The sequence below is a fragment of the Osmerus eperlanus genome, chromosome 14 (genome assembly GCF_963692335.1).
Source record: "Osmerus eperlanus chromosome 14, fOsmEpe2.1, whole genome shotgun sequence".
Taxonomy (NCBI): Eukaryota; Metazoa; Chordata; class Actinopteri; order Osmeriformes; family Osmeridae; genus Osmerus; species Osmerus eperlanus.
In genome coordinates, this window is record NC_085031.1 from 15,333,797 (window position 1) to 15,361,480 (window position 27,684).

The 27,684-nt window shown below is 42.9% G+C and overlaps 3 protein-coding genes across 3 annotated transcripts; 2 read left to right on the forward strand and 1 right to left on the reverse strand.

Annotated features, from left to right (window-relative positions):
- The first annotated feature begins 994 nt into the window (after positions 1–994).
- taok3b (TAO kinase 3b) lies at positions 995–7,984 on the forward strand. Its single transcript, XM_062478366.1, has 8 exons — positions 995–1,409; positions 2,462–2,698; positions 2,864–2,992; positions 3,650–3,853; positions 4,368–4,607; positions 5,144–5,356; positions 5,493–5,675; positions 6,028–7,984. Exons 2-8 carry the CDS (start codon positions 2,513–2,515, stop codon positions 6,187–6,189), a joined length of 1,317 nt encoding a protein of 438 aa, XP_062334350.1. The 5' UTR covers positions 995–1,409; positions 2,462–2,512; the 3' UTR covers positions 6,190–7,984.
- A 3,080-nt stretch (positions 7,985–11,064) lies between these two features.
- m17 (IL-6 subfamily cytokine M17) lies at positions 11,065–12,612 on the forward strand. The gene is made up of 3 exons (XM_062478087.1): positions 11,065–11,148; positions 11,446–11,594; positions 11,874–12,612. The coding sequence occupies exons 1-3, from the start codon at positions 11,112–11,114 to the stop codon at positions 12,336–12,338; spliced, it is 651 nt and encodes a 216-aa protein (XP_062334071.1). The 5' UTR covers positions 11,065–11,111; the 3' UTR covers positions 12,339–12,612.
- A 1,878-nt stretch (positions 12,613–14,490) lies between these two features.
- On the reverse strand, positions 14,491–19,841 carry tescb (tescalcin b). Its single transcript, XM_062478514.1, has 8 exons — positions 19,524–19,841; positions 18,362–18,431; positions 17,914–17,994; positions 17,506–17,645; positions 17,292–17,353; positions 16,633–16,740; positions 16,254–16,301; positions 14,491–15,695 (listed from the first exon to the last, which is right to left on the reverse strand). Exons 1-8 carry the CDS (start codon positions 19,585–19,587, stop codon positions 15,618–15,620), a joined length of 651 nt encoding a protein of 216 aa, XP_062334498.1. The 5' UTR covers positions 19,588–19,841; the 3' UTR covers positions 14,491–15,617.
- Between the last annotated feature and the right edge of the window lie 7,843 nt (positions 19,842–27,684).

A 27,684-nucleotide genomic window follows, 5' to 3' on the forward strand; every position in this document is an offset into this window, starting at 1 on the left:
AAAATAAACAAAAACAAAAGAGGGTACTAGTAATCACATGCCATTAATCAGCACAATACAGTAAAATTACTGCAAAATTTGAGTATTTTGGGAGGGGGAATCTATGGATGAGGCAGATCTATTGACAATCATCAACATTTAGATTGTGATGCTTGTTATGATAGCTAGTGTTTATTAGTTCTACTGTAATTGATTGTGTCCCAGGTGATTCACCATGTTGGCTAGCAGTTGACCCATCCAGTGGATCGTCATCAGTCAAAATACAAATGCACCACACAGAAAACAATAAGTCAGAAAAATGTATTGTTCCTCACATTATTGTTTTCTACTACAAATAAGCAACACACTCTGAATACGATGTCTGTCTATCCAGTTAGAGTTCTATTTTTCATAAATGTTTGTGTTTGTTGCAAAGGTCATAGTTTAATGTTATTGCTTCTTCAGACATACAAACTGGACATATCATTTTAAGAAATCAAATGCAAATGGTTAATTTGCTGTTGTGGATAATGCTGGTTGGATTTTTGTTGTTGTCGTCATCTAATATTTTTTTTTGTCCAATTGTGTTGTTTAATTTACCAGTATTATAAATGTGAAATCATGCAGTGTCTCTTTAAATGAAAGGGGAATGAGAGACTGAGAGAATGAATAGAAAGAACTAGAAACGTACTACCTTGAGAAACTGAGGATAAAATCTTATATAAAAAATGCTTTGGAATATAGATGGAAAATCTTTCAAATTACAATTTACAGAAGAAAAATATATTTAGAATTTGTCCGTATTTGAATGACTTGTATTCATAGACTATGCCACATATTATCATGGGAACACAATAAACACATTTCAATCTTAATTTTTTTAATAACGTTTTTTTCTAAAGGGAGATGGACGAGAAAATTTTTGTCTCCATCTTCAAATAGTCTTTTTCTTCCCCTTGTGTTCCCTTGATTGTTTCCGATAGGCGTTGCATAATTCACCCTTTCCCACCGGATCCATTTGGGCCCTCCTCCTCAGGAAGAGGGGACGCCAGACAAGGACTGCCTTCAGCAGCTGTGCCTGCCGTCGCTCTGCGATGCCCCGTTCATTCTTAGCGAGGATCTGCAGGCAGTAGCGTGGGACTAAGCAGGGGAAGGATGCATTTAAAGCAGGATGCGTGCCGGACGCAGGGAGAAACGCTCGTGTTAGCAGCAGCGGCAGCAGCAGTAGCGGCGAGTGCGGAGGGCCAGGGAAGCGACCACCCCCTCTCTCTCCTTCTTTTCCTCCCCCCCTGCAGGACCATGCTGGCGTGAGGGATGAGGCTGTGCACAGAGACGCCAGGCCAGAGCTGCGGCCTACTTCTTCTCACAAGAGCCGGGCTCTCGACTGCAAGATCTGTGAACGCGACGCCACCATCAAATCAGCATCTTTGGTATGCGGGCTCCCTCTCTCTCCTTCTCTCTCTCGCTGTCTCTCTCTCCTTCTCCCTCTCTCTCCCTCTCTCTCCTTCTCTCTCTCGCTGTCTCTCTCTCTCGCCCCGTCGCTTGCATGAGAAACAGAGAAGGGGGCCTCTCCATCCTCTCAGCTGCACATCTGTAGTCATGGCAACCAGATCCCGTTTAACGGGGTGTCATTTTTCCATCCTCCGCTTTCGCTTCTCTGTCTCTCTTTCTCTTTTTCGTCTCTCAGCTGTTTGCGTATCGCAGACGTTTTTGTTCTTTGACATCTGTATCACGAGGGGGATGACATATGTTTTCGTTATCTGTATCAATTAGTGCCTTGCCATGTTTTCACCATCTCTGTCTTAGAATAGCAGGCCTGCAAACAAGCGTCATAACCAAGCTTTTCATTTGTGGCTAGTGGCTACAAATGTCTGCATACTGTATGTATGTATTCTATTCTAGAATATTCATATCTTCAGGTAAAACTGGGGTGACCCGTTATCATTTAAGGCCGGCTCATATCGTTTGGTTGAATATGATTTGTTGGTGTGTTGGCTATGCTACAGTATGTAATCAGAGTCAGATTAGCTATGATTAATCACAGCTTTTTACTGCCCCTATGAAGACTATTGAGACTGTTTTAAAATCTTCAAGAAGCTATCCAATGTTCTGTTTGCATGTGTACTGAGGATTTATAGACCCGCAAGTAATCCATGAATTGCTTGAGTGAATTAATTAATTACACTTGACTGCATTTTTGTGACTGAGAGTCTATAGAACATAATATTATTATTTTAATTCCAAACATTATTCAGTTTTAAATTTGAAGTATGTTATTCACGCTTAGAATAACTGAACAAAAGACTAACTTGCTCTGATGTACTGCAAGAACTATACCACCAAGTCAGTCTAACAACTAAGAACACAAAAAGATTAATCGAAGCAAATTATGTACACCTGTTCCACGTGGCAATACCCCTCTGTATCCCCTGACCCCTCTCTAACCCCTGACCTCTCTGTAACCCCTGACCCCTGTGTCCAGGTCACCAGGTAGGTCCAGGAGCATGAGCAGGATTCTGAGCCGCGGGAGCAGATGTCTGGGTACAAGCGCATGCGGCGGCAGCACCAGAAGCAGCTGATCGCCCTGGAGAACAGGCTGAAGGCAGAGATGGACGAGCATAAGCTCCGCTTGCAGAAGGAGGTGGAGACCCACGCCAACAACACTTACATTGAACTGGAGAGGTTGGCCAAGCGACACACAGCCCAAACAGACAAAGAGGTGAGTGAGACAAATCGGACTTATCACTAGACGAGAGAGAGGGGGGGGGGGCACTGATACTGGACTGGTGACATCTCTCGGTTAGATAAACAAACTCGCCCCATCAGCCCTTTCGCCGATTCAGTCAGAATTTGAGAGGAGACGAGAACCGCTCTTGATTCACAGATCAAAGCAGCTTTGGTGGAGGAGAAGAGGACACAGCAGCAGATCTTGGTGCAGCAGAAGAAGGAGCTGACCACCTTCTTGGAGAACCAGAAGAAGGAGTACAGGCTCTGCAAAGACAAGATCAAAGAAGTGAGCATGGTTATCGCTTATCGCTATGGTTATCGCTTATCGCTATGGTTATCGCTCATCGCTATGGTTATCGCTTATCGCTATGGTTATCGCTCATCGCTATGGTTATCGCTTATCGCTATGGTTATCGCTCATCGCTATGGTTATCGCTTATCGTTGTGTCATTGGAAGGGGGGGTCAGATGCACTATCTGGATCGGTAGAATTAGTGACGGGGAGATTCTCACATGAGTCAGTTCACAGGGAACCACTTTAGCTCACAAGCTCCACCTACAGACAGTTAATGTGTACGGTATCTTTTTAAAGGTTTATTTTTGGGCATTGTAATGCGACAGTTTGTAAGTTAAGTGTGATGGGAAAGGCAGGGGGAGAGAGGGGAAGACATGCAGCAAAGGGCCAAGGCCGGATTTAAACCCAGAACGCTGCGGTAAGTCCTCAGCCTGTACTATGAGCTACCGGGATTCCCCCAGGGTATCCTTAACAATACTCCAGAAGGGTTAGGGTTAGGGTGAGGTGTCCTTGACTTATCATACCTTGAAGTTCGTGTGCATGTGCATCCGTGTGTGTGTGTGTCGACTTCTCATACTCCGATGCCTGCGAGTACGTGTGTCTGAAACACACGTCCTTTTGCGCATGCACCTGTGTGTGTGTGTCGCAGGAGATGAGCGAGGACCCCAGCACCCCCAAGGAGGAGAAGCAGGAGCGTCTGTCCAGGCACAAGGAGACGGTGCAGCGCTCCCAGGCTGAGGAGGAGGCTCACCTCCTGACCCAGCAGAGGCTGGTCTACGACAAGAGCTGCCGGTCTCTCAAACGCAGGACCCTGGTCCGGAGGCACGAGTTTGAACAGGAGCAAATGAGAGAGGTGAAGGAATAACATGAATGCGTTGTAAACATAAAATGTGTCTCAGAGACCGTATATACACATCTAGCAAATATGTCTCACAGACAGCATGTGTGTCTCACAGACAGCATGTGTCTCACAGACAGCATGTGTGTCTCACAGACAGCATGTGTGTCTCACAGACAGCATGTGTCTCACAGACAGCATGTGTCTCACAGACAGCATGTGTCTCACAGACAGCATGTGTGTCTCACAGACAGCATGTGTGTCTCACAGACAGCATGTGTCTCACAGACAGCATGTGTGTCTCACAGACAGCATGTGTGTCTCACAGACAGCATGTGTCTCACAGACAGCATGTGTGTCTCACAGACAGCATGTGTGTCTCACAGACAGCATGTGTCTCACAGACAGCATGTGTGTCTCACAGACAGCATGTGTGTCTCACAGACAACATGTGTCTCACAGACAGCATGTGTGTCTCACAGACAGCATGTGTGTCTCCTCCTCCTCCCCCACCCTCCCCCCCCACCAGGAGCTTAACAAGAAGAAGACCCAGAAGGAGATGGAGCAGGCCCTGATGATACGGCAGGACGAGTCCACCCAGGAGCTGGAGAGCCGGCAGCTGCAGATGCTGCAGAGGCTGAGGCTGGAGCTGATTGGCCTGCAGCACCAGACCGAGCTGGAGAACCAGGAGGAGTACAACGGCCGACGCCAAAGGGAGTTGCACCGCAAGCACGCCCTGGAGCAGAGGCAGCAGCCGCGGAACCTCAAGGTGAGGGGAGAGCGCCGGACCAGCCAGCGCGGCAGGCAGGGGGCCGGAGACAGTCTGCTGGGTTATTTATGGGATGGAGAATTTGTATTTTTTTCCAGGAAATTTGTATATTTACATTTAGTCATTTAGCAGACGCTCTTATCCAGAGCGACTTACAGTAAGTACAGGGACATTCTCCCCGAGGCAAGTAGGGTGAAGTGCCTTGCCCAAGGACACAACGTCATTTGGCACGGCCTGGAATCGAACCAACAACCTTCTGATTAATAGCCCGACTCCCTAACCGCTCAGCCATCTGACCCCCAACGTATATTCTTACCTTACCCAGATACGTGTCCCGAAATCATGGCGTATACTATCGTTTTACGTGTGTACCATGTACCAACAAACATTCATATCATGTATGTACGTGTATGTATGATAGGAATGGTTTTTGGTACAAATTCATACAATGAATGTTTCCCAAAATGCATTGGGATTTTGTTGCATATGGTCGGCTAATTCTGGTTGGTTGGTGTCCGCCTGTCTCCCCTATGAAGACGCTGGAGATGCAGATCAAGAAGCAGTTCCAGGACACCTGCAAGGTGCAGAACAAGCAGTACAAGGCCCTGAGGAACCATCAGCTGGAGGTCGCTCCCAAGAGCGAGCACAAGGGCATCCTGAAGAGCCTGAAGGAGGAGCAGACACGCAAGCTGGCCGTGCTGGCTGAGCAGTACGAGCACAGCATCAACGAGATGATGGCGTCCCAGGCGGTACAGCACCCCTTTTCTGCCAGCACGCACACAATACCACGCCCCCCCCCCCCCCCACACACACACACACACACACTCTGGACCCGTCACAGTGTGTGGGAACACCCTCTCAAATCTGTCCCTTTGCTTTCCGCAGATGCGCTTGAACGAGGAGCAGGAAGCGGAGATCCAGGCCCTCAAACAGCAGCTGCAGCAGGAGGTGGAGCTACTGGACGCCTACCAGAACAAGACGAAGGCCCAGACGGAGGCTCAGCACGAGAAGGAACAGCTGAAGCTGCAGCAGAAGGTCTCCATACGCAGGGCCCACCTGGAGCAGAAGGTGCACTGTCTAATACTGGAATGTTCTGTTCCAATATTCTATTGTTCCAATATTGTACTGTTCCAAAATTCTACTGTTCTAATATCCACTGTTCTAATATTGTACAGTTCCAAAATTGCACTGTTCCAAAATTGCACTGTTCCAATATTGTAGTGTTCTAATATTCCACTGTTCTAATATTGTACAGTTCCAAAATTGCACTTTTCTAATATTGTACTGTTCTGGCAGATTGTAATATGGAATTGTACCTTAGTTAGCCGTGTAAAACTCTAATCTCTTAGCGTTTTTAGATTGATCTTGATCTGCTGACCTCACCTTACTGTACTTCCTGACTTGTTGCTCTGGGGTGCAGATTGAAGAGGAGCTGGACTCACTTCAGAAGGAACGCACGGAACGCATCAAGCAGCTGTTCGAGCGCCAGGAGAGAGAAATTGAGATGTTCGAGGTGGAGAGCGCTCGGCTGGGCTTTGGCAGCCTGGGGTCTCTGGACTTTCCCAAGGAAGAGGACAGATGAAAGCGGACGCTGGCGCGGGGGACGGAACTCTTCACGGCAGGACGCCGGGCGCGGACACGCGCGCCCAGGCCGTTCTCACCGTCGGCTCAACCGCCAGGTCTCCGACACGGCGGCAACTCCCTGACAACTCTCTCGTATCGCTTTCTGCACTCTTTAGGTATCACATCGCAGCTTCGAAGTGTTACTGGACGTGTAACGACAAATTATTTTGTGAAACTTCAAAGGGGGGATGTGGGGGGGATGCAGCAAAAAGCTAAAAAATATCCTACAACACAAATCAAACCAAGTGGATGTAAACTCAGAAAGTGACGCAGCGGAGATTACAACAAACTAGAAGAAATGACGTCATACGAACAGACCAACCCTTTTCTCCATACCATTGGTCCTACTTTTTTGGTATGAATTGAGTCAATTCAGGAAATTTTTGTAAAAATAAAATAAAAAATAACAATAAAAAAATAAAAAACGAGCACTTTGATATGTTTAAGTATGAACCCATCGTGTTCATATGATGCTAAACACGTATATCACGTAAAAGGATTGTGTGGAATGTGAGCAGCGGACTAGCGAGCCCGGTGATTGGCTGCTTGATCTGTTTTTCTCAGAATGTGAACAGTTATGGATGACGGTCTTTGAATGAAGTCAGAGCTTGTATGTAGACAGTTTTATTGAGAGTTTTTACATGCTTACATATTGTGCTAATTCATTCAGTATAGTCCTTTGCTTCTTTTTTTTTTAAGGATTACGGTACTTTCTTTTTCCTTGTTCAATATGTAGGATTAATTGGCATCCGTTTGATCAACCTGTGTACTTTTATCACAATGATTCAACTTGGTAAAACTGCTTATTATTGCATGCACTTTAAAGACAAATTCAGGTTGTGAAGTGAAGCATGAATCTGTCAGAGATTTTAGCTGTTTGTAAATAAAAGTGGTCATAGCCTTTTGTTTTAAAGCCTATTAGTACTGGACATAAGCTCCATATTTAAAACGACAATTTCACAAATGCCTTTATTTAAGTTGTGCCTACAAAGCTGTTTTTATTTATTGTTATTTCCTTTAGGTTAGCACAGCCAGCACCATTGTTTCATCCATCCAGAATTGTGAATCATCTAATGTTCTCTAATCAAAGGTCTTGTAAAGGAAAATGGTGAGAATTGTGCTGTATAACTTTTGATATGAATATTTGTATATGAGAATATAGATAGAACATACAAAAGCATTGGTCAACTACTAATGACAGAACTTTACATTCTAAGATTTTTTTTCTTTACACATAGAACATACATTATCATACTGTAGTTTAACGTACTTATAATTCAAACCAATGAAGACTTTTATCCGATTGTATACCTTAAATGCAGTTCAATGGTATCACAGTACAACTGTTCGTACATTGATCTTTTTAATATGTCTGGTTATAGTTAACTAGCAGGTGGTTGCTATGATCTGGGTTGTATTCAAGTTATTGGTGTTTAGTCATCAGATTTACAATGTTTTGCAATGTTTTCATAGATATTGAACAGGTTGCACAATGTGTCCATTAGTGGTACCACCAGTAAAGGAAAGGGGGTTTGTTTGGTGCTTGATTTCTAATACCACCATTAGCCTTTGTAGGTTTGGACTCAGATGGTAGGACTGAATTCAATGCCTGTCTATTGGTTTTGCATACTGCTCCGAAAGTGTGAGCAGAGACCAGACTCGATTTGAAATACAATTGGATGTGAGATGTTCAGATCCTTGACTAATGCTTTATTTAGCTTGCCACATGCAATGAAATGAGAGGGATTGTTCCCCCCAAAAGTATGTCAACTTTTTAAAGCTAAATACAGCACATTTCAAGCATTTGATATGAGAAAATACTTTCAAATGTATCTGTAGTGTACTTTGACCAAGGTCTGTTTCACACATGTTGATACACCTGTTGGATATTGAGGTCTTGAATGCAACCCTGGTATTTTGACCATGGCTCTTCTCCTGCTACTTAACCAGTGTTTGTTTCTATCTAAGTGCTCTAAGAGCACCCAATGGTGGTACATTAAAGAAATGGTGTAAAACACTAACCCACAGATACAAATAGATTCATTAAATTCTAAATGCAGTTTCATGTGTATTTCAATGTACATGGTGTATGGCTAACGGGAGACATCCTGTTTATCATTACTTATGACTTACTCACAGGGCATATTGAGTGCTTGAGGCCATGACTGGAGCTGCACTCTGGGACAGGAGTTAACTAAGAAGCGCCTTATGCTTTGACTTAGTTCTGGAACAGTTTTTCTAATTTACTCCTTCGGACAAAGCACGGTTGGAAGTCAGAGGGTGTCTTGTGTGTTTCTAATCTTTCACAACTTCTTGAACAAGCTTCATGACATACAATGTGGTGGTTTCTCTCTTTCTCGCAGTAAAGCCCTTTGTTTGCAGACAAACAACTGGACCTTTGTGGTTGCATTGGTTTAGACCCATTATAACAGTCTTTGCTTCAGTTTTTGGAAAATTATGTGGTTCTATTTGAGACTGGTTCACACATGCAGTGAACTGAATCTGTGGACTTACATTATTAGTAGATGTATTTAGCTAGAATAAAAAGGGGACTTTCCTAAACAACCTCACTCACCATTTCCTGTGTGATACGGCGAATAAATAAAAGAGATTCTCTTGAAATAAGATGTGTTCATCAGCATCCTGCAACCCCGGTGCGCCCCACCTCCCTACCAACCCAAGGAATCAAGCGACATTTCCCTCACTGTCTTCAATTCCATACTGTAGCTTTCACTACATTTATTCATTCTGGATGTTTTAATCCGACTTTAGCAGCAGCACATTTTGTTACAGGAATCAGTCATATACCCAGATTGTACTTTGCCATAAGTAATCTTGTCACACAGAGACACGACTTTGCCAATCAAAACCATAGAAGGGTAACCGTCTAGTCCCCAGTGGCTGTGAACTGATACTCAGGGAAATCAACTGTTTCCTTGATGCCCTGTGGTCTCACCTACATTGTAAAACGTTGTTGGGAAGGGTTTTTCTTCTTTTCTCTGTCTGTCTACACTGGCAAGAATTCAGCTGTAACTTTCTTGAAATGTCGATGCTCTGCAGCTGCAGCATCAGAAACCTCTGGAAACTTGGAAAGTACCAACTCAGGGATAGCGAGGTGGTGAGGGCTGTGGTCTGCTCTTACCTGAGATATGCTGACAAGGTTGTGGTCATACAAGTTCCCCCAATTTTTTTCTGTGCGCTGGTGTCTCAGCCGATGCACAGAACCCTTGTTTTAACCCAACACACTGTTTTAACCTCCTTAATAACAATGTGTCAATTTAGTAGATGATTTTTTGTCCAAGGCAACGTTTAGTCCAGGGGGCCAGATTTTGACCTGCAATCTTGTAATGCAGCAGTCAAAGGCTTTAACCACCGAGCTATACCCACCGAACTGCCAAACTTGCTAATTGCTCTTGAATCTTGTGACGCTGATGTCCAACACCATTTGGCATTAAATCGGGGGTTGAAAAAGGTTTCCCGCTATACAGTATTGATGTCATTTCAGCATTATTCTCTGAATGTTTAGAGTACATGAAATGCTCTGCCTTTGTTATTCATTTGTTGTTTGGGTATCAAATTCACCTGCAGGTTTCTTTGCCTGTATCATGTGACATAGTCAGCATGAATTCTTTTATCTGGCGATTTGCTCACCAGGGGCCTCTCTGAAAACGCTTTTTAACAAAGAACTGGGGAGTCTGACAGCACATGTTTCAAGGTCCTCAGGGTGTGTCTCGTTGCTGACTAAGGGAAAGAATGGGCAGTAACCCAATTCTGGTGTAATGACGTTTTTCAGCAACACTGATTTATGTGCTGCAAAAAGTCACTGATTGGGAAACCTCCTTCCTGTGACATGACAACTTCCTGTAGGGTCACATGGAAAGGATTTCTATGGACCTGAAACTGTGTGAAGGGTGTTGACCTGGTGCAACCATCTACTTTTCCACCATGATATGAATTTCCTCTTTTTGCTTTACTGTAGGCTTCAGTGTTCACACGATCCCAAGACTGATGTAAACAACTGACATGTTAATATGGTAGCCTCTATATGTGCAAAAGTATCAGCAATTGGAGTGCGATAATGGTGTGCTGATAGCTAGAATACGATGAGAACTTATTTTGAAAGGTATGGTCTCAACTGCTAGTAAACCCTTGGGACGTATTTTACTACAACACAAACATGTCTTACACATCTTACACATCTAGGGGGCGCCAGCAACACAGGGTGTGTAATGAAGGGGTGAATGAGTGGTTGAGTACTGGGATGGCAATCCTATAGAATTACTTGATTACTAACGTTACTACAGTCAAGTAGAACCCCAAAATATGATCCACTGTTGTTCATGTCAGGGAATCAGGTGGCTGAGCGGTGAGGGAATCGGGCTAGTAATCCGAAGGTTGCCAGTTCGATTCCCGGTCATGCCAACTGATGTTGTGTCCTTGGGCAAGGCACTTCACCCTACTTGCCTCGGGGGAATGTCCCTGTACTTACATTTAGCGTCTGCTAAATGTAAATGTAACTGTAATGTGTGTCAAGTTTGATTCAGCCCTCCAATGTACAGCAAATGCCTCCTGTATATGCAGTCACTGTTGGTGAGTTAACACACCTGTGAACTGTCAGAGCCGTGGGTGTTCTCTAGGGGCTCCTACTCGTGTAGTAAGATGAGATCTGAAAAGAGAGAGAGTGAGAGAGAAACAAAAAGGTCTGAAAAAAAAAGATTTCTGGGAAGTTTAGTTGCTTCACAAAGAGCTGAGCACGTCACTTCCTCCGGTGACAAAACTTGTGGTTTCAGTCTTTAAAAAACTTTTATAGGGGAGTGATCATGACAAGTCAGCGCACTTGGCCTAGTCACAGAGTGAGGAGTAAGTGGTCATGTAAAGAATATGTATCCTCAGCTGGAAATATCTCAATTGGCAACAAGTAAGTGATTTGACATTTACATTTTTAACTATATTAATTATATTTATGTTATATACTATATTTCAAATGACACAATATAGAACTGTTACACAAAATTAAGAGTTTGGAAGAAACAAATTCACTGTCATAGCTTTATGTCATGTGTAATGTATGTAATTGTGCAAATGTCAAAGTACAATGAAATGGCAGTACTCGTTCACTGTTGTAAAACTGCTGTTTTTTAATACAGTCCTGTATTTAATACAATATACTCTGTCCAGTGTTATTAATGACCATGTCCTGTGCATCTCTTTCCAGCCCTGTTTTCCTTTCTCCTGGTTATGGTGGTCGATGCCAGCAGAGCTGGCAAATCATGTAGGAGCCAAGCATGTGGAAGTTCCCTGCCAAGGAGTTGGAGGTTCACCAGACTCTTACACAAGGAATCTGATGACCTCTTAAAAATATATGTAAGTTGACCAAAATGACCAAATACAGGTCATCCATTCTGTTCCCACTGATGTTAGACACACTCTACATCCTGTTATAGAGCTGCAACTACTGTACAGACCATAATGAGTGTGTGTACAATGTTTTTTTTTTTAAATAATTGATGGATTAGTGTTTTAAACATGTCACCCTCCCTCCATGGTGGATAATATCGAAAACTAGACTTGATTCATTTCAGCCGCTGATTTGTGTTTGATTTTTCTTTTCCCTTCAACGTTTTCCTGTTTCTTGACCCGTAGAAGACCAGTCAAGGAGACCTGTCCGAGCTCTTCTGCAAGATGTCGATGGACAACGTCCCTGACCCAGACATATCGGGCCTAGATCCATCAGCGCGGATACAGAGCATGTATTCCCACATCAAGACATTCCTCCCACACCTCCAGAGAGTAACAGAGCAACAGACAGACCTGCAGATCTTCTCCAATCCTCTGCTGAGCAAACTGTCCGACACCTACAGCCGTACCAGCAGTTTAGGCAGCCAGATCAGTTGCATTTATCAAACGCTCTTCCCTAACAGTCCACTACTGGAACCCGCGGGGGAACCCACGCCCCTGCCCCTGTCACAGAACATCTTCCAGCAGAAGGTTTACGGCTGTGTGGTCTTGAAGAGGCTCAAGCAGTTCCTGTCAAACGCGACCCGTGAAATAAAAGCGCTCAAACACCAAACATGCACAAAGGGGACTCAACCAAACATCCCATCCTGACTGAGAATGACGTCAGACTAAATTAAATACCAGACTTGGTATATATCTATTTATTTATTTTGTATTATTTATTATGTATGTTTGTAATAAATTGAGGTCTTAACTAGCATTTGTGTGTGTGTTTGTGTGACCGCATGTGTGTGCATATTATTTTGTTAATTTATCTAATTGCTCAGCACTTTTCAATACTGTATCATGATAGTTGTTGATATTTGCAGAAATGCAGCACTTGTCAACAACATGGCTTGAAGACGGTTATTAAAAATTATATATCTTTCTACATCTTGTCTTTCGTCATTGATATGCATAAGTAATGTACTTTGTCAATGAAAATGTTACCTCCCCTAGTGTTCCTGACTGCAGAAGCAGCACACTCCCGCCAGGCGGCCCAGTTTGAGAGACACTTGCAATTCAGGAAGCTTTTTAGACGCCGAGTCTGTGATCTCACCGTTACAATGACGCATATCTTGAAGACAGCACTGCATCAGATAGGAAACATTTTGTGAAACTGGTGGGCTGTCTGGCCAGTCACAAGACGTGGGTGTGTTGGTGTGTGTGGGGGTCAGTTCACGATAATATGTCTGCGTGTTTTTCTGTGAATGTGTGTTTATGTATTTATACTGTATGTGTGCATATAGTATGTGTGTTTAAGGGTGTCTGTGTGTGTATGAGTTCAGGTCATCTTAGATCATCAACATTTAATGCAACCGGTGTTATCACCACGAATAACAATTAGTCATAACTGATGCTCATCTCTCCTAGAGATAATCTTCCTGCACATCAGACAAAGGCGTGTTCCAACACCTCCAGCCAACCACAAGTATTCTCGAGACCACAAGCTTGTGCAAAACTGGAAGTCAGGAAGGCCTTCACTCTAGGTCATGAATCAACTTCCTTATTTTGACATTATAGGGCTTATTTAGAAGCTTTAGTCAGGTGCTTAGTCTGGGCCACACCATCCTGCACTTGCAACTGTGGAACAGAATGCACCAGTAGAACTGACAGCACTGTTGCGTACTGGTGTACTGTACTTTTAGTCAATATATACTTTGATGTCCAGCTGCCTTGATACTACAACATTGATAAAGCACGAGTATAGCTTGAAAGGTGACATTTCTAACTATGGTTTCCATTTGTGTCGCCAAAAGTTATTTGCTTAATTATATAGTGATACAAAACTTAATTTGGTACACAGGATAAAGCACAAGTATTGTTTCAAAGGTGATACGTTGGTTTTTATTATGTTTTTATAATATTCTATACAGTTTAATAATAAAACTCAAAGACGTCACTCTAAACGATCCTAAGCAGCTCTCCAGCTCCTCCACACCCCAGGTCCAGCAGAGAATGAGAGAAGAACAGGCTCTACCTACTCAGGATGGAAGACAGGAAGTATGAGAGAAGTGTGATCTTGCACTTTTTGAGGTTCATGTTGTTTAATTGTAACTTGTTTAACTACATGCTCTTATGGTTCTTCCCTTAGGCACTTATTTGCTTTTCACAATGTATGCTTCATGTTTTGGCTACCCGCAATGTTTTGGGGCTATCTCGTTGTTATGATCAGTGACCTATGCACTTTTGTAAAGCTCTCTCTTAGAAGTTGCTTTGGATAAAAGCGTCTGCTAAATGAATAAATGTAAATGTAAGTGTGATGTCCAGGGAGAAGAGGTCAATGTCTTTCACAACAGCAAGGAGGACAGTTCTCCAGTTATAAAAAAAAACAAACGCATGGTGTTTGTGACCCACATGGTCACATGTCAAAGGGTAGTTCTGGGGTTTAGGTCCGTTACATAAAAAAATTAAGATCTATTCTCTGGAACACAGATAAGTAGATTTTTTTTTCTCAGAAGCTCATTCATGGCTTCACAGAATAAAATGAGGTCACACAGTAGGTAGCCTGTAAGAGAGTAACATGTGAGGAAGTGTTTAGTTGTGGTGTGTTTGATGTGGCTGAGAAGCCAGTCTGTGGATCTTAACCATACACTACTGCACTGAGTTTACAGCGATGATGACATTTGATGTTATTTGGGTCAGTGGGACATGTACGTCTGCAATCATAAAAAAATCATCAAATGTAATTCGTTAATTAAAAGTAATTTCAGTTTTTGAGTAGGGACTATCATAATTCACAAGCTTACTCTTTTGAAATGTCAATTTTCTAATAATTTTTATTTCACAATCCAGTGTGATTTCAGTACCGTGCACAGATGAGATTTAGACAAAATAAATTAAAAAACAGCAAAAACATTTGCACTGTGAAAATGTTTGTTTAGCATGTAATGTGAATCAAAGGACGTAAACAGAGTTATTCATATCTTTGGTCTCTAGAGGGCAGCAAACACCAAACATCAGTAGAGGCTCCTGTTCTGGACACCGTATCGTCAGTGTTTCTTCATATCTCTTTGGTCATCACAGGAAACAAAAACACAATGACGCAAAATTTGCTCAAGGATATTCCGTTTCCGTCGACTGCAAATTAATCTTAAGAAAATTAACACAATATAATTTTCCTCACCTCACGATAAAATATGTTTTACATGGAAAAATCAAAAGTGTTCAGTACAGTCCTGCAGTCAGCTAGGTCTGGTTTCTAGTGTTTTTACAATAAACAGAACTGTACTGTAAACTATAGAATAATATAATTTCACATTCACTGTCAACACATTAACAGGCTGTGCAAAAGCCTTAACAACTAAACAAACCCTTTTCTTGTTTGTTAGATATACAATATAAGATAATCATTATATATTGTGAAGATTATGCATGCTGGATAACATTTATATCCAAATACAACAATTTGTAACAGTCTGAGTTTGGATATAGTATATAATATATATTGCATATTGGAGGTGACCATATTCCCATAATTAATTGAGATTCAGCATCCTCAACCTGCCCTGTTTTAACTTTTACATGAAAGACTAATTATTGCTTTATGGGATTGACTGTAATCTATGGTTGAATTTAGTATGCATCCCAATGCATGCATTGTTATTATTCAACAATGGGTATATATCCCTGCATAAGACAGCATGATTAGCTACATGCTTGTATAGTTATCCATACGTTAACATCAGCCTGTTCTTAATGCTTTTAACAACAATAAAAAGTGTTAGTATCAAGGCAGCTGGACAGAAAGATCTGGCAAGACCCGTTAACCAAAGCGTTAACACAATCAGTGCTCTTCAACAGAACTAAAAGTGTGACCTCCTAGCTTACAGAATAAAAGAGGGTTCCTGGAAGAGAGGCAGAATGAGAAACAGGCATCATAGACCATCTTCACTTGCAAAGTGTGGGTGTGTCCATGTTCAGAAAGCGAATGTTCATCCTTGTTTCTATCTCAATGTCCTTCAGTATCTACAAAATAAATGTGAAAAAAGTTACTTCTTTCCCATAGCATGGGACCATCTTAAGCATAATATTTTTTATAATGAAAATAATAATTGTATTTACAAAGCACGTTTTCGTACAAAGATTGCAGCCCAATGTGCTGTACACAACATCTTGTAAATCCCAAACAAAAAACAAATCACTAATAATATTGAAGTACAAAAACAATAGCACATACAAGAAAAAGACAAACCATGGTAAATGATCAATAAAAACAATATCAGTAAATGTAAGAAAAATAAAAAGCTGAGCATGCCAACTGATTTAAATAAGCTTCTTGAAGGCGTTAATAGTTTCTGCGTCTCTGATATTGCTTTGTAGGGCATTCCTATGGAGACATAGAAGCTATAGAAGCCTACTCACTCAATAAATCAATCAATATAAATCCAAGCCAATAAAAAAAAAGAACAGACATTTAACCAAAAAGATGTCAACACCGTCCTTTCTTGAACACAATTAATAACAATAAATAAAAAAACACCTTGATTTGACACACAAGTAATCATCAAAAATCAATGTACATACCTTTAGGAAATGCTCGAAAGTGATGCCCTCATAAAATTCGTCCGGCTCCTAGAAATGCAAAACTATAATTCACTACAGATATAAACACTATGCTACACTCCATCCAGTTCACCACTAATATCATATGGACAGGAGGAAGAAACACGAATGGTTCTTTGAGACGATAAACAAGTCACCCAACAGCGAAGAAAGGAAAAGATACAAAGAAATCAAAAAAGAGAAGAAAGATTAATTATGGGTTGGTTAGATTGAATATATAGGTGCTCATTTGTAGCCATCTGTGAAGCCATCAGTGACATTGCTTGTAAAAACAACACACAGTCCTACAAATACAATTTAATTCGATTTGAAGATGGCATATATAAAAAGGCTACAGTACCATGTGGCCCATAGATATGCTAGCCACTTCCAGCATGGCTGCGTCTGCGATCCCTTTGGCTGTCTCCTTCTCCAGGGAGCCGCTACGAGAAAGCAACTCCTCCACCACCTCCACCCACGCAGGCGCCATGGAAACAACAGACACAGAGTCATTACATTTAGTCATTTAGCAGACGCTCTTATCCAGAGCGACTTACAGTCAGTACAGGGACATTCCCCCGAGGCAAGTAGGGTGAAGTGCCTTGCCCAAGGACACAACGTCAGTTGGCATGACCGGGAATCGAACTGGCAACCTTCGGATTACTAGCCCGATTCCCTCACCGCTCAGCCACCTGATTAAGTCATCACACGTCATCACATTGATTACCTCACTGCCAAGTCATGGTGTATCTAATTAAAGCTAGTTAAACAAACAAGGTTTATTACACAGCTATTACACCTGTTACAGCACTGTAGCCATGTTGGTCTACCGTTATGCTTTAAAAAGCATACAGTACCTCAAAACACACCTTTGTGCATCGATAGAGTTAAGGTTGTGGTGATCATTTGAATTGTTGTTCCTAGGCTTTTAATAAACCCCATTTTCTCACATAAAACGGTGTATTTTGTTTCGAATTTGATCTAGGTTTGAAGGAGGCCGGAGGTAAGATAGCGGCTCACGTGTCTGTACTCCTCCAGGGTGATGGTTCCGTCATTGTTAGTGTCGTGCATGTTGAACAGGACTGTAGAAGGAGGAAACAGGAAGTGTCAAACCTACTCATTTCTCAGTAGACGGCTTGAGCAATCCTGTCGACATACTGTAAATATCCCTTTCTTTAGTGTGTCAGTGATTGTTTGATTGTGTGTTTTGTCAGAGCTCAGAGGTGTGACTTACAGCGTAACTTCTCCCTCCGGACACTCTCCTTCTGCTCTTCCGTCAGGTTCAACGACGGAGGTCGGAAGTGGGACATGACCACAAGGAACTCCTCAAAGCCAATTTCCTCCACCATCCCCACTTTATTCTGATGGAAGTTTCTATACAAATTTAGCAACAACAAAAAAAAGAAACTCAACCTGAAAATCTAGAAGAAGTTCTTAAAGGGTGCACTGCCACTGAGATTGGGTGCTTTGTAAAAATAAAAGTTTTCTATTAAGTGGGCAAGGAAGTTGGTGCCCAATGGTGGGTATTACTCTCTATGACAGACAGAGACATTTGAGTACATAAGACATCTTGCTTCTAGCATGACCAAGAGAGGATGACACACAACTATCTGTTCTAATTAGCATATAACAAACAGTGTACCTTTTGTCAAAGAAAGCCTCTATGATCTCGGATCGAATTGGATTGCATGCCAGATCTGGAATCGCGTTGAAGTTGTCTCTACTGCACAACAGAGGTTTAAAAATAGACCATATCAGTGTATTAAAAAGTACAGTGCAGTTTAACAAACATCAAAACTGGTCTGACAGGGTCTGTTCTAGAAAAACTGTAAAAACACGCCCAACCTGTTAAGCTGCTTCCCACACAAAAATACAAATTAAAAGAGAAAGAAGCGAAGGAGGCACATTGAGTCTGGATTAAGAACGTCCACGCACGCAACGGAACTGTAAAAGTTAGCATGACAAGGAACCAGCAAGGCTGGGAATCTGAATTACGGAAATCAAAACAGTGACAGCAGGATGAAAGAGATCTGGGATTGAGTTGGGCCCGGTCAGAGTACCTTCCCAGTCAGCAGAAGGAGGCTCCTCACCTCAGTGTGTCCTCATTGTGACTTAGCTGCTTGAATCTCTTGTGCAGGATTCCAATCTGCTCGGGGGAAACTGCAGAGACGTGTAAACAAGGCGGGCCATGAGTCCCAGACACAAGCAGACATTTTAGCTTAGCTCAGCGGGTTAGAGCGTTCGACTGTCGATAAGCAAGTCACAGGTTCAGATCCCCCTCCGTATGTCGCATTGGAGGAAAGCGTTTGCTAAAACACGTTATTACTGTACTTGTCGCACAGCATGGTGACAACACAAGGCACTGCAGTACGTGTACAGTATGCAGATTCGATGACGTCTTCGATCGTGGCAGATTTGAGTATTCAGATGCTTATGTAAAACCTTACTACTTTGGACATTTGCATCCTCCCTTTCCTATCTGTCTCGTCCTCCCTTGAAAGCAGCAGGAGAGAAAAGGCTGGCGCAGGGAGAGAGTTAGACCCAACATGGGGGAAACAAGTCAGGTCCGTCTGCCCTGCACGACCAGACTGCACTCTTTCTCATGTTGTTCCCTCTGCCAATGCTGTAAACAAAAACTCTCATCTATTATGCACTGCAACTCTGCCAACCCTGGGCTGTAAAGTTACATAAGCCACCTGAGTGAGTGCTATCCAACACATTACTTAATGTTTGAATTATTCACAACCTGTGCAAAGGGTATTTTTTTCTGCATAAAATTACAAGGAGTAGACTTTCTTAAGACCGTGGCCTCGTTTTTTCTTGGATAAAGTCAGAAGGAGGACATTTGCTAGTTTTAATTATAGATTACCAAACAGCTGTGTCATTGTCAAGTGCTGGCTGCTCTTCAGAGTACTGAAAGAAGGAACTTCACACATCCTAATTAGACACCTGGGTCTCACTGATAAGGCCTCAACACAACAAGTTCCCATTTGGTGTAAAGATTCTTTTTTTTAATCCCCAACTGTTCATGTGTTATGGGTAAACAGGAATACCAGTTTTTATGACCATAAACAAACTTGAACTTGAACTATTGCGTATTTCGTTTACAGCTTACCAACTATTTAAGTTTTAACTAAAACTTTGCACCACAAAGTGTGAGGTACTGTAACCAACAGAATGCAGCTTGAACGTGGGGTATGAGAAACATCAATTCGATACAGACATTTCATCCTTTTAATGATATATACTTACATCCCGTCTTCTCCGCAAGATCAAGGTATTCGGGTTCCCCAGGAAACGACTGCAAGGCTCCCATAATTAGAGAATCCCTTCTGCCGACCAATCCAAACGCGTGAATATGAGAGTTGCACTGGACAACGCTGGTCGGACGGCAGCTAAAACAAAAACACTGGTTTAAATGATATCGGTCAGTAACAATGGCCAGCCAACTTCAGTAACAGCTAATATGTTACTGATGTTCAAGATGCTGTTAAATCCGCCCGGTCGTTCGATTCATGCTGCCATCCTTCGCATAACGCGCACTTCCGCAAGTTTAAAACAGTATGGCGACGCGACAATTCTGCGGTAGTTTATGCATCATTCACATCCACTGATAAATAATCTTAAGATGTATCAAATGATTCAACCGCAAACGCATTCAATTTGTGGCGGACATGTGTCCTCATTTCTTGAATGTATGCTGTGGCAAATCATACAGCATTTGGTGCAGGCCCACAATGTCTCTGCTTTGTAAGGTGCAAAAAATGTGACATTATTAAATAGCCTCCTTTTTATCGGTTATACTTATTATCGTTAATTCTTATTTATCATATTGAATAATACAGTTTCAAGCTAAACGACCCAAGTACCATTTGAACTGATTTAGAAAATATATACAATTCTTTATTGTATATGAACAATTTATCATACAAATTATGTAAAATGTAGCCTACTGTAATTCATAGAGACGGATGGTCAATATAGAACATCTATTGTAGTAGCCTACTACAAGACGATAGATGACAGCTTCACATCATAGAGCAACCCATTCGTTACACATTCAAACGCATGACCGTTTTAAAGAGTTATTTATCAAGCATATTGGTTTGCCCATATCTACATTTGAAAGTTTGAAGTGATATAGAAAAAAAATTGTTGTCTACCTAGCAAACAGGTCCACTACATTATTTATTATTCTCATAAAGGCCAGTGCCACACTACCGTGTAGCCTACTAACTTGCAATTTAAGACAATTTTACAGTTGAGTGTTGATGGTTTGTTTTAAACCTTTTATACAAAAGGTCGATTTCAAAGTTTACCACATGGGGGCAGTCTTCCTCTACCTATTCTTGTAATGACGGTTTCATGATAGGCCTAAATCGAAGAATCAGAATCAGCTTTATTCGCCATGTAAGTTTACACAAACAAGGAATTTACTATGGCAGGAAGGTGCAGCTATGGCAGGAAGGTGGAGATGTGTGTGTGCATGGTCTAGGCTTCACTATTCTACTCTGTGAAGCCTCCATTCCTAGTTTTAGTCAGCACTTTCAAAGATATAACATGAATAAATCAGAACCTTGAGTCTGCTTAAGACTACTCGACTTATATTCTGGATAGTTTATTGCCAGCCGTTTCGTCATGAGTTGAATGTTTTCAGAGCTATGTGCTAGAATTTATACACTCGAGGACGGCGAATGTATCGCAGTTTTAATCACACTGAAAGGACTGTACAGTGGCAAAGTAAGGGATGTCACTAACAGCTTCAATGCTTTGAAGTTTACTGGATTTGCAGGATCTGACTAGATAACTCTTTACACACAGTCAAACACACTCACACAGACACATATACAGGTTTGTTTTACTATCCTAGTGAGGACCTTTCTTTCAAACATTCAAAATGGTGTTATCCCTAACCTCTAACGCAAACCTGAACCCTGAATGTAATTCTAACTCTAACTAATTCTAACCTTAACCTTACCCCCCGCCCTCCACACACACACACACACACAAAGAATAAAGAAAGAAACATTGAAATAGCTCTTGAAGAGGTGGGGCCTTGTGAGTGTCCCCAGGGTTGTTTTGGTCTCCACAACGGTTAAGAGGACCACACACAAAAGCACACATCTTTCTCATTTGCTTGCGCTTACCACCCATCTTAAAAACAGAATGATCCAGTGAAAGCGGAAAGAAGATTTTTCTTTATCAAGTCATCTTGTTGGGTGGTGAAAAATGGAACAGTGTTCACCATGTCCCACATGCTCTGTCCTGCTCCGAGACTGCAGTGACAGATAAATCTTGCCTTGCCTCATTTCTCAACACAGAGAGTTTATCATTTAAATATTTAGTTCCTGTTTGGAGTCGCGTCAGTTTAAACAGGTTCTTTATTATGTCACTCATTTATGTATGACTATGTTGGCAAATTGCTTTTTAAATTAGATTGAGTTCCTAGTGAAACTGCAAGAACACATTAGAGTGTCGGGATGAGAAAGCAGAAGAGGATGCCAGGAAATAGACCCAATCTCGTCAGAGATGAGTTAATTTTCTTCAGTCTCATTTGTGGCGTCCATGGTCACCTGCCATGTTTGCCAAGTGGTCAAAGTCAGTCACCAGAAACTGAAAGGGTTTCAGTAGATAACTCAGATTCCCAGGCTCTGTAGACACCTGGTTATTGAATGGTAAACAGACAGTGTCAACGTGGCAATCAAACACACCTGAGTAATTAGAAATATGCAAATCTTCTTTGTCCCAACCTTATGGTGTCCTAAAATGGGGGGGCATTATGTATAAAAGGTGTTGTAATGATGAAACCAAAATGTATGAAAATATCCTTTAATAGAACCTGACAATGCGCACTTTCACCACCGGTGAACTGTTTGATTACACCTCGAAAACCAGAGTAAAATCAAGAAAAGAAAATGTCTTAGTCCCAAACATTAAAGAGAGCACTGTTGTCACAATCCAGCGCTCCCTTTTCCCCTGAATATTGCACCTTTACCTGCTTCTGGATTTTTGACCTCCTGCCTGAACACCGGTTTACGTCTAGCCTACTCCTTTTGTGCCTTTGTAATAAATCTGCGCTCTGCGCTTGGGTCTTTTCCTGCCTCCTGTGATGTGTTACAATTGTATGTTTTGGTTGCCTGTCGATGAGAGACTAAATTGGTATGGAGCACGACATGGTCTGGAACTCAGCTTGCAAATAAATTCTGACTGTCGAGGGGAGCAGAGAATGTTACAGGCAGCACAGGTCAATCAATTTAGGACATGTTCATTCATTTTCCTGCACAGGGGGAGGTACAGGCCGAAAGCGCAGCTGCTTTAAACCTAGTCAATCTGCTTGGTTAAATGATGGATATTCTTCTCTTTGGTTGGAGTGACTCCCCGCCTTTGAAATGTTGTCCTAGAGGTATCATTTTGGAGCGATGTGTAATGGGGTGATGGTACTGACCACTCCTATGAAGAAGGTGAAGAAAGAAGAGTGTCTGAGAGAGAGAGAGAGAGAGAGAGAGAGAGAGAGAATACAGGTGTACATGGAGAGAAGGCGTGAGGGAGGATGAGTGGGAGGGGGAGAGAAAGGGAGGATGAGTGGGAGGGGAAGAGGGAGGGAGGATGGGAGAGAGCGGGGAGGGAGGGAGGGGAAGGAAGAGGGGGAGAGAGGGAGGGAGGATGGGTGGGAGGGAGGATAGGTTGGAGGGAGAAAGGGAGGGAGGGAAGGAGGGAGGGAGGGAGGATAGGTGGGAGGGAGGGAGGGAGGGAGGGATGGAGGGAGGGAGGGAGGGAGGGAGGGAGGAAGGGAGGGAGGAAGGGAGGAAGGGAGGGAGGGCAGCCTGTGGCTGTTTTGCATGCACAGAGGCTGGCACAGGAGAAGGAGTTGACAGGGCGCCGCAGTGCTGCTTCGAGCTCTCAGACAACAGCTGCTGGAAGAGGATGGACGTCCTGGGTGTGCTTGGAAGAAAAACAGATCTCACTCTCAGGCTCGGCTTTCACCTGCCTGTCTGTCTGCATGTTAGCCTGTCTCCCTCACACTTTTCTCTTCCTCACTCAAACACAAACATGCATGTCACCACACACATTCGCACACAAACATTACATTACATTTACATGTAGTCATTTAGCAGACGCTCTTATCCAGAGCGACTTACAGTAAGTACAGGGACATTCCCCCGAGGCAAGTAGGGTGAAGTGCCTTGCCCAAGGACACAACGTCATCTGGCACGGCCAGGAATCGAACTGGCAACCTTCTGATTACAAGCCCGCTTCCCTAACCGCTCTGCCACCTGACTCCCTACTACACATACCCGTACACACATTTGCGCGCGCGCATGCCCGCACACACAGACACGCATGCACGCATAAATAGACTCACTGACACACACATGTGCACACACACATTTACACACACACACACACACACTGTTGCTCACCTCTCCACATACATCTGCAGGTTGGTCGTGAGATGCATGAGGATGAGGTCAACTGCTGACGTTCAAACACAACGTCCTGAATAAAGGTTGTTGATCTGCTGAAGGTTTTACAATTGACCTCAAACACATGGTTTGTTCTTCTAGATTGGAATAATTAGTTGTTGTGAACATGTGCAACGGAGGAACAGAATGTCCTTCATACTAAATGAGATGAATGTTTCCTGCAGGGAAGAATCATCTCTTGTTCATATCAGTGTGGGGGGTCTACTCCATTAATACACACTTGGCTGTGATGAATAATAAATGTATGAATGAAAATGTTTTATGGATATACATTCTTATCCCAGAAAAGGGATTTGTATATCACACGTTTCTCCTCGTAGGTGTAAGAAAATTATTTCACATCGCAGATTCTAGGGAAGGGAACCTACCAAGAATTTATTACAGAACGCACCCACACCCCGCCCCGCCCCACACCCCGCCCCGCCCCGCCCCACAACCCGCCCCACACCCCGCCCCGGCCCCTCCCAAAAAAAGGAAATTTGTTGGCATAAATTGAAGAGCGTTCCATGAAAAAATGAATCTCTCTCTCTACCAAGTAATTTTCCCTGTGAAAGATCAGATTGAAAACTCATTAAGAAGTGAAGCCCCAGGTGTTATTACCCGATCGGCTCTCTCTGAAAAGGAGAACACTGGACCCAGATAACTAAGTGAATAAATTGAACTGAAGGGACATTCGAACACAGACACAACCTAACCTTGCAGGCACATTCTGAATAATGACTGACAAGCTTATACTTCTGTTCTTATCACAATTTTCTTTGATGCCACATACACTGACTCCATGTCAAAGCGATGCAGATCTTGTTGTCGAAAACGTGGGTTTTGCTATTTTCTGAAGGGTATCTTTTGGATTATTAAACATCTTAGATTATTCACTCCAGAAGCTTGTCCAAATCAAATTTCCCATGCCCCATGGTGATAAGCGAATGAGGAAGAGAAGCAGAGAGAGATGAGATGGCATAAAATAACAGCAGACAGATGTCTCCCTCCCAAGTGCCACAGACAGGAAATGAAATATAATTTGAACAGAACATCAGGTTTGATCATTCTGTGTTTTGGGTCGTCAACACCTGCAATCAAGTCTCTTTTTCTACTAACTGCCTTTTCACACTTGGTTTTTGACGGGCAGGTGTATTCTCTAAAGTGACGTTAGCAAAGATAGACAATACACTGGAGCACACATGTTAGCAAAGTTAGACTAATGTAATAGCTTTGGGAATGACTTATATTCAGTTAAACGGCAATAGTAAAAATAATTGGGAAAAAAGCTTCAAAGAGGAATGGGAATACGTTATAGAATAGCAATATCCTGTTAGCCCCAGATGGCCAAGAGTTTGCTGTTTGCAAACAGAGTTCGGTTCTTTCTCTTCTCTGACATCAAAGGCAGGTATTTTTTTTAAACATTTAAAGAAGATTTTTTATTTTTTATTTGTGCCATGCAGATCGGTTGCTCACTCCGTTGTAGCTGTTCTGCCTAACAGGGAGAACAAAGGATTCATTTGGGGCTGACAGCCGTGCTCCTCTAACCATGGGATTAAATTGCAGCATTCAGTCTTTTTCAAGAATGGCTGTGAGAATGGGCCTGACTAAGCGCCGGGGGAATCCACTGTGAGTGGAATGTGAGTCATGGCATTTTGCGTCGCTTCCTCCATCCACGTGCAATGTACGGACAGATTAACACTGTAGCAACTAGACGGGTCCGTTACTGTCTTATTTCATTCCACAAGCGTCATGGTCAATTATCCTGCTCTATTCAGAAATATGAATAAATAAATGAATGGAAAGTAAGATGAGAGAAGCTGGAAAAACGTAGAGGGAAAATGAGAAACGTATTTTTCATTAGTTTCAACAACGGTTTGTTGCTCTGGCTAATCCAATCTGAACGGGAAGGGATTGTCCCCAAATGTCTGGCAATACAAACATGAGAAGATCGTCGTCTGTCACCATAAACACCTGGCAATGACACGTCACATTAATATAATAAGTCTGGCCATTATGCTCAAGGCGTGAAATGCTCTCTCAACCAATACATGTTATTGCTGTAACATTTTAAGCGCGGCTGTCACAGAAACTTTGCCACGGTATTTGGCGGGAGTTGTATAGTGAAAGTTGGCCATACTTTGACAGAATAATGAGGGAATCGAATTGTTGAGGGAAACTGCATAATTTGATTTCCCATTTCCAGAGATAACGACTCATTATCGTTTGTGTAAACGGGCAGAATCGGTTGAATGGGAAGACATCAAACAAAAAAGCTGACTTGAACTTTCTGATGGTTATCCAGCACCATCACTGAAGCATCAAAGCATGTTGATGAACAATGCTCTCCTCTCATCATGTGGGTTTTGTGACATCATCAATCTCCTGCTCAGAGAGACCTCCTACTCATCCAGTTACAGATGCATCCGGATTCACCAGAATTCAAGCAACAATGCCAAACTCAGACACCGTACGCGTCACGCATTCTCCCGAACACTCTCCTTAAATTCTAGTCATGCCATCCCTCCAGTCCTTGCGGTCTGTGGTCTGTCAGGGGTGTGGGCGGAGGGAAGGTGGGCAGCAGATGGCCAGCGAACCCCCTGGTGTGTGCTGGGTCTGTCTGAAGCCTTCACCTCGGCCTTCCCTGCCCCGGCTCTGGGTCCCGCGGGCCTCCCTCTGTCAAACCCTCGTCGGATCACAACAGCCAGAAGACAAGAGCCCACAATTTACGCCACCTGTTCCTGATTGCTCCTGGCCTCTGTGTGTGTGCTCGCCCGCAGGACGCTGGTTTAGGATTGATGCAGCCGGTACTAACCCGGTGCAGTGTTTGCTAACATTTTGGATATTTACATTTTGTCATTTAGCAGACGCTCTTATTCAGAGCGACTTACAGTAAGTACAGGGACATTCTCCCCGAGGCAAGTAGGGTGAAGTGCCTTGCCCAAGGACACAACGTCATTTGGCACAGCCGGGAACCGAACCAGCAACCTTTGGATTACTAGCCCAATTCCTTAACCGCTCAGCCACCTGACTCCCGGATATGCTAAAATTCCTTAGTGTTGGAAGAGATAAACACGTAAGATTAGCCCAGATCAATAAAGTTAAATATATCTGTCTGTCTGCCTGATGAATTCATAGTAACTTCACATGTACCTGACATTCATTATCCCTGAGTGTTCTCCCTGAACGTTGGTCTTTGTGAAAAGGTGGTTTCAGGTCCATTGACTTCAGTTCGTCATATTGCCGAAACACAGTGGCTGTCCGGGAGGCCACTTCAGTGTGTACCCTTATCCTGAGCTCCAACTCTGTGGCAGCAGTGAAAACTTCTCTGGTCTCCCGTCTGCCATGTCAAACGTTCCTGTAAATCCTGCCACTGATCAACCAAGAACAAGTGATGCTGTCAGCGAAAAACTTTTCAACTTGGTAGATGTTTGGGATCGACCTTGTTTAGAGATGGAGACCGTGTCCTTTCATGCGAGATCAAAACACACTAACACAAACACACAGAGGTATCCACACTTACATAAACGTACACACAAATATGCAGCCTGACACACACACACACTGCATTCACATAATTTTCCAACCTTGTGATCAAGGGTCTTCTCAAGCATGAAATTGAAGCGGTTTGATCAACATCAACCCTAATCAACAACATCTTCAATCTTTTGCGCTCCCGCCCCATACAGCTCTGTGTTGTTCTCCTGGGGGGGGGGGGGGGTAGTTCAGCACGCGTGAATCAATGACAAGTAACAATATCACCCATGTAACACTCGGGGCAAGCATTGTTCATACAAGCAGTCACCATGGCTGGCGTGATATCGTTGACAAGCAGTCCTTATTAGAGACTAAGCTTCTTTGTAAGTCTGTCAACCGTCTGATGCGTCACACATCAGCTGTGATCATCAACGTGACGGAGGAGGGTACAGGGTTGGCAGGATCAGCGAGGG